Source organism: Tasmannia lanceolata, unplaced genomic scaffold (genome assembly GCF_043159265.1).
Source record: "Tasmannia lanceolata isolate RefF3 unplaced genomic scaffold, GAP_Taslan_0.1 ptg000044l, whole genome shotgun sequence".
In the NCBI taxonomy this organism is placed as follows: Eukaryota; Viridiplantae; Streptophyta; class Magnoliopsida; order Canellales; family Winteraceae; genus Tasmannia; species Tasmannia lanceolata.
Genome location: NW_027518721.1, coordinates 20,796,166 through 20,803,460, shown reverse-complemented (window position 1 = coordinate 20,803,460; position 7,295 = coordinate 20,796,166). Strand labels below are relative to the sequence as shown.

At 40.7% G+C, this 7,295-nt stretch overlaps 1 protein-coding gene across 1 annotated transcript; it reads right to left on the bottom strand.

Annotated features, from left to right (window-relative positions):
• Positions 1-5,714: 5,714 nt before the first annotated feature.
• LOC143863682 (protein MKS1-like) lies at positions 5,715-7,054 on the bottom strand. The gene has a single exon (XM_077374432.1). The coding sequence runs from the start codon at positions 6,860-6,862 to the stop codon at positions 6,107-6,109; it is 756 nt and encodes a 251-aa protein (XP_077230547.1). The 5' UTR covers positions 6,863-7,054; the 3' UTR covers positions 5,715-6,106.
• Positions 7,055-7,295: the final 241 nt, after the last annotated feature.

Sequence of the window (7,295 nt, the reverse complement as noted above, 5' to 3'; positions counted from 1 at the left end):
ACTCGAGGAAACTCCAATACAACCCGAGCTGAAATTGGTTTAAGCCATCAGGTTTGGGTTCGGCCCAACCCAAGTTGCACTCCTAGTTGTATGTAACAATGTATTAGGATTCTGCTATATAGTGCTTTACTAAACTTACTTTTCTTATCTATTATATGGGATTTACTAGGGACCATTGCAGGAGGCATTTTGTGGACCGGCTGTTGCATGAGAGAGCAGCCACCTCAGATGAATTAACTGAATAAGACAAAATCTGAGCCTATGTGGCTTCTCTCATGCAACAGCCTGTCCGCGAAATGCCTTTGGGATTGTCCCTAGCAAATCCCCTATTATATTATATAACCCATCAAAATAAAATAAAATCCCATATTATATAATAGCATTAAGGCGGAGTATGGGTTCATTGCTGAGTGGACAGTCTCCCCTTTCACCGAATGTAAATCCTATACATGGCATTAAATCCTTAATTTTTACATCGGGGCTCCAATGTTTTGATAATTCCGCTACACTTCCTTGTCTTTTAATATTTAAAGGGCTCGTGAGAGCTTTTTGGGAACTGTAATAACCTTTTGACGGCCTTTTAAATATTAAAAGACAAGAAAGTGGCGCGGAAATATCAAAACAATGGAGCGCTGATATAATTTCCCTTTTTTTTAATCATTTTCTCGCTGATTTTAATCCTAGGAAACATCTCACTTTCTCAACAGTCTGTAGGGATTTTCTCCCTTTAAATTCTTTCATTAATTAACTCTAATACCACTCAAAGGTCCTCTTTCCTATGTCTTCTCTTACATTTTATCTCAACCACACGATGAGTCGTCCCAATGACGCCAACTCATCCGTTGATGTGACTCGACTCATCATCTCATATCTCAATTCCATGTGCAAGACTAGAGGTGCAAGTTTGACCTTGCCGGCCTTGACCCGCCCTTAGCCCGAACAAGGTCTGGGTTGGCTTTTTCAACCCTGAGGGCAGGTTAGGGTTCATTTTTTAGGCTCTGTCTTATGGTCGGGTCCAGTTCAGAGTGAATACTCGGGTCAGCCCAATCCTGCCCGACCCTAATTTTTCCATTATAGAATTTAACCATCTGTGCATGTTTCTTTTGCTAATGTTTTTATTATCTTGGATTGATGTTTCTTTAAATTATTATTATTAATTGTCTCTGCTGCCCGTCATGTTGCTGAATTCATAGTCTTATTTTGTTTTCTTTCTCTGTTTATTGATCATTTTGTTCTATATGATATGTCGTTGCTTTATTTTTGGCACTCTTAACTGGTATTTGCACTAGGATCAATCAGAGCCAGCCCAGCCCAATCAGGGACAATCAGGGCGGGCCAGGGCCGGCAATGGGTTGAGGTTTTTCAGGTCAGGGCAGGTCAGGGCCGAAATAATGGGATCCAGGGTTGGGCTAGGGTTTTGAAAAACCCGACCCTGTTGGAGCCCTATGCAAGACAACTAAGTTAAGGGAAGTGATATATCCGCCCCTTTTGATTAGCAGGGACACCCAGAGCCAATGTATCAATGACTAAAGTGGGGCTGATGTACGTGATATATCCGCCCCTTTTGTAGGAAAGTTATTTTAATATCTATTTAAAAAAGTTCTAAATTTAGGTTCCTCAATTGATATTATTATTCTTATTGACGTGAATTTTGCTCTATGCGTTTACATGCAATTGATTCTCTCTTTTGCCGAGAGAACAGCCACCTCAGGAGAATTAAATGAGTAAGAAAAAAATCTGCTAAATTCTCTCCTTCAAATGTGAGCTGCGAAAGGGCTATCGGCGAAATTTCCTCCCAAATCTCTCTCTCTCTCTCTCTCTCATGTATTTCTTAAGATGGCATAAGGTAAAGCAAATGCAACCATAAATACTCTTGAGAATATGTAATTTTGCATGTTTCTTTTTCTAATACTTCTTTAGCATTTTTGTATTCTCATGCTCATGTACTGAATAACTTGGTTACAATACTTTGCATTTCAATTAGATTTCTTGCCTGTAATTTAAAATTTACTTAAAACCTCACAAGTCATTAGTAAAGATTGGTTCTATGAGCCAAAGCGACCAATGCCTAACACCTTCTGATCTCATAACCTGACAGTGTCCCCCATTTCTAAGTCATAGGCCATGGTCTAAAAAGTCATATTTTAATCATAGGTCCTAACCTATGTGGCAAGTCCATGTTAAAATTTCACTAACTCCAACGAAATGATACTCTATTTTCTCTCAGCTTAGATTAATATCCAGGTAGTGACACCCAAAAACATGTGAGGAAAACTTTACTCTGCAATAAAGCTATCGACGGTAGATAGTTATCCAACTCTGATCAGAGCTCTTTGATGGAGGGCTGATGGCCATAAGGAACTCTGATCAGAGCTCTTTGATGGAGGGCTGATGGCCATAAGGGCAAGCCTGATTATTTCAATGCCATATATTATAGATGAGGAAGTCTAAACTGAAGGGAGCCCTTGCATTAATAACGGTTGAAAAGTTAAACATGGTCGATGGTGACGTGCAGCCAATGAGGGAGCCCTTTCAACACTTTTTTGCAAGGGCTCCCTTCAGTCTAGACTTCCTCATTATAGATTTCAAATTTACGACTTTATAATTATGTAAGTCAAAGTATAATTTGAGCCAAAATGGTCCATTATATATGGTACACAACTTGCACGAAACCATCATCACTAGGTTTTCCTTTTGCACGTAACTGTCATTATTGAAAACGAGGCCATGCACATCCATCAAAAGATCCAACCTTTTACTTGTCTGAAATATGTTCCCTCTCCCGATGGGCCATACTCGTGAGCCGATCAGATCAATGGATCCAATCCCATACTACACATGGTGAGGGGCCATAAGCTAGATGTTAGTTTGGATGTTGGTGGGTCCCGTAAAGATAATCCCAATCTTCTCTCTCAGGCGAAGATGTAGTTAAAGCTTATCCCAATCAATCTCTCACTGCATTGCAACTAAAAATTGCCTTAACGGCGTTAAAGCTAACTTATTAAAGAGGAAACCGTCTAATTAGGAATTTTTTATTAGAACGAAAAAATAGCATATTGATAATATAGATAACTGATAAAAGAGGGAAAGCGACAAATTAGGGATTTTTCTTTAACTCTAGTTAAAGAGACGGATTTTATTGCAAGAAAAATGCTAGCTTGGTGAATTTGTAACCAATCAGATCCAGAGTACATTCAAGCGGCTAATTAGCCGCTTGATGCTAGCATTCCTCTAAAAGATAAAGGTATTTTTTCCCCAAAAATTAAGGGGGCCCCTTCCCTTTCACGTGCCATCGCCTTTATTTCTAGTGTATTTATGACTACTCTTTTTACACTGATGGTGGCCCGGGGAAGAAAAGGGGGCAAATATATCAGTTTCTTTTTAAAATTTTAGGTCATTTTAGTGATTAATTCTAAAGTTACTAAATTAACCCTAGTTGCAACCTTAATTTTCGACCTTGAGATCGAGTAATATACTTGGCGAAACCAAAAAAAACAATGAAATGGAGAAAAAAAATATGAAGTTAGCAATGAAGGATGCACGGGAAAAAAAAATACATGAAAACTTTGTTGGAGGAAAATCCAAATCGATCATTCTCAATCTAAGCCCTTTCCAAACCAAAAAAATAAAGAAAAAAATGTAATTAATCATCCAACTAAGTGAATGGTGTTAGGTCCCAAGTAGAACTCACCCTTAAAAGCTAGCCATTCAGGGGAGGGTGCCTCTAATGTGGGATCTTTGCTTTCGTGTGGAACCCCCAACAATCTCCCCCTCCGCGCAGAAGCAATAATGTGGGAACTACGAGACCTTTCCTGAGGGCACACAGGGGTTACCGAGATCTTCCTTGAGGAATTTTCTCCATCCTCGAGGGTACATTGGGGTTATGATGCCCCGACTCTGATACCATGTTAGGACCCCCTTCAAAGCTAGTCGTTAAAGGGGGACGTGCCCAAGCCCTTGTACGCCCATCCACATCTCTTTTACTTTTCCGATGAGGGATCTTTGCTTTTGCATGGAACCCCCAACAATCTCCTCCTCCACTCGGAAGCAATGAGGGAACTACGAGACCTTCTCCGAGGGCAGGTAGGAGTTAACCGAGATCTTCCCCAATGAATTTTCTCCATCCTCAAGGGTACACCCTGATACCATTTGTTAGGACCCCCTTAAAAGCTAGCCATTACGGGGGAGGGTGCCAAGCCCTTATAAGCCCATCCACTTCTCTTTCCGATGTGGGATCTTTGCTTTTGCGTGGAACCCCAACAAATGGTCCATATCGATCAAGGTGGGACCCATGATCAGTGTGGGCTTCACCTTGATTGAGGTGAGCCCTCTGTGTTGCTGTTTTTAGTGTGGTCGACTTTGGGACCCACACTTAAGGTAAACATTTTTGAATTCTCTTCTTGATGGCTTATCCATTAGAGTTATATTTGCAAGAGGCGTTTATTAGATTAGTCCCAAGTGTTTTTTTATTAAGAGGAAACTCGCGAATTGGGTGTGGTGAGATGCAAAAACGTGTATTCTCAATCTCTATAAATATGAGGTAATCTTGATGGGAGCTCATCACATAGTTTATAGATTAAGTTCCATCAAAAGAGGGTCCGTAATCTGAAGTAAAATGCGATTCTATCAATCAGAAGAACACTCTTTCCTAGCTTTCGTGGCACAGCAGAGTTCATGCTGTCTTCAAACGGTTCGTGGAGTTCCGCAGTAAATTACATAGTAATTTACAGTTTAACACCATGATCACAGTGGCCTCCCCTTGTGATTGGTCGAGATAGATTGAGGTGGGCCTCACCTTCTTCGCCTTCGTCCACTGCAAAACCACTTGTCTGGTGAGACTCCCAGCTCGGCATGGTTCACATGGGGAAGAAAATGCTAAAATTGATAAATGGAAGCAAAACATTGTTAAAGTTATATTAGTAATCAGTGGTTGGGAGGTCTAACGACTGTTAGATGGAGAATAGGTTTGAAGGACTTTGATGGAATGTTTAAAATCATCATTTTTAAATCCCTTAAAATATCCGTGGTATGAAACATGGCGTATTGACTTCCTTTCGCTACAAAAAATGGAATAGTTCAAAAACATGTGATAAGATAATGAGAAGATGCATTTCCCAATTATTAAGCTACACTATAAAAAGGGGACTGATAAATCGACTCCCATATATCTTAAATCGACTCCCCATGTTTCTATCTCTCTCCTCTTTCTCTCTCTAACTCAGAGGAGAGAGAAAATCAAGGACAATGTAAAATTTCTATACGTCAATGTAAAATTTCTACCCCCCTTTTTTTTTTTGGGTATTATCCATGGTAGATTTTAGATAAATTTTAGTACTACCATTTGTCTAATACTTCCAACTATGCTCTTTTATTGGTACCCACGACCAAAAAAGGGGGTGTCACCATCAAATGTGCCCATGGAAAGCGCCACCATAGGTCCATAACTGAGGCGTATTAAACATGTGGACATTAAAATCATTGGTTTGATGAATTGCATCATCTGGTAGGCCCCACCATGAAATTTAACTATAAAATTGCTGATAAATGGAATATTTTTTATCGATCTAAGGTGGGGCCAAAAAAGGATGAACGACCCGGATAATTTTTTAACTATCACGTGCAATGCAATTCACAACCAATGTTTGAATGCGGGGCCGAACGGATCGACGGCTACGATCAAATTTTTTTACTGCCCAAATGTCCAATACTGTAACTAGAGCCAAAATAGTAATTTAGACCGAGTAAATATTCAACCACATAGTAAGCAAAAGGATAAGGGTTTAGGTCCAATTTACAAGTAATACGTAAGGAGAAAGAAAAATGGAAAGGAAGAGAGACAAGGACATGCCAATTGCCAAATTAGATAATGTGCCAGATGGGCCTGCAATAAAGGCCCATTAAAGATTTCTCAACTGCACCGCTTAAAGGGGAAGAAGAAAGCTGTATCATTTGTCACCATGTAAAGATGGATCCCATCAAGGGTTCTCAACAAATTAATTTATCATAAATTTTCTCAGTATTCCCATATACAAAAATCAATAATTATAGGGTTTGGAGGATGATAACACTGCCACATCTCTATCTTCTTCCCTTCTTTATTTCATAACTACAGGTCTAGAAAATGATTGAATAGATCAAAGGTGGAAGGGGAAGTTATGGGAGCTGAAAGGAAGGCTGTAGGGCTAGACATGAAGGCACTATCTATGTAGTTCTTGTTTCCATGAAAAATTGGACTAAGATCATGTAGAAAGTTTGAGGAATTTGGATCCACCAACGGCGAGAAGAGGTTGTGTGATATCGCCGGTAGAGAAGACGGGACCGGTGATAGGATGCCGGAAAATGATCCTGCACGATCGTAGTTCATGAAGAAGTTGGGTGGTATCGGCGGTAGAGAAGCCGGGACCGGTGATAGGATGCTGGGAAATGATCGGGCCCGATCAGAGTTCGTGGGGACGCCTAGTTGATCCATGATATCCAAATTTTCTTCCATCTTCTCACCCTGATCACAACAAGCTTTCACCTTCTCAATTGTGGCTAATTTTGCGGCAGGAGAAAGTGCACCACTTGCACCAGCAGCATATGATGAGTACGAGGGTGAGGAGGATGAGGAGGACGAGCCTGTTAAACGTTGCACTAATGTCATGAACTCGCTAACGTTAGTATGAATTACCTTAGGAGAGACTGTGTAGATTATGACCGGAGGCCGGTGCTGTGGGGCCGGTAGAGGCGGTTGAGAAGCCGGCACCACTGGGGGTTTCTTGATCTTGTATGAGTCCTTTCGGACTTTGAGAGGAGTTGGCCGGGGTCCTTGTAGTTCTCTCCTAGGCGGCTGATTTCCGATGGGCAAATCCGATGGGTCCATGACTAAGTCCGAGATTGTGTCCGAATAATTTGCTGGTATAGATTGGTGAGGGGCAGGAAGAAAGGGGTGTTAGAGAAGAAGAGGGCATTTCCATCCAAACCAAACTTTGTAATATAACTTACACAACATTAATATTTAAGAAGCCTAAAGTCAATGGGAAAATAGGGGACTGAAGAAGCTAGGACAAATAGTATTTTGTTTTTAACATTACAATTTCGGGGGTCTTTGAACCAACTCAAAGAGAAGAAAGGAAGAACGCGTGCCAGGTGAGACCCAGTGTTGATGTATCTCTCGATTTAATTGACTTGACTTTATTAAAAATTACATAGCAGTGAAAATACCAATTAGGGCTACAACTCGAGCCGGGTTTTACCCGACCCGCATCGACCTGACCCGAAAATAGCCCGGGTTGGGTTCAAGTTTCATGGGTTTC

Excerpts from the sequence above, each read along its gene's own strand:
- LOC143863682 (XM_077374432.1), bottom strand. The coding sequence starts at position 6,862 with ATGGACCCATCGGATTTGCCCATCGGAAATCAGCCGCCTAGGAGAGAA.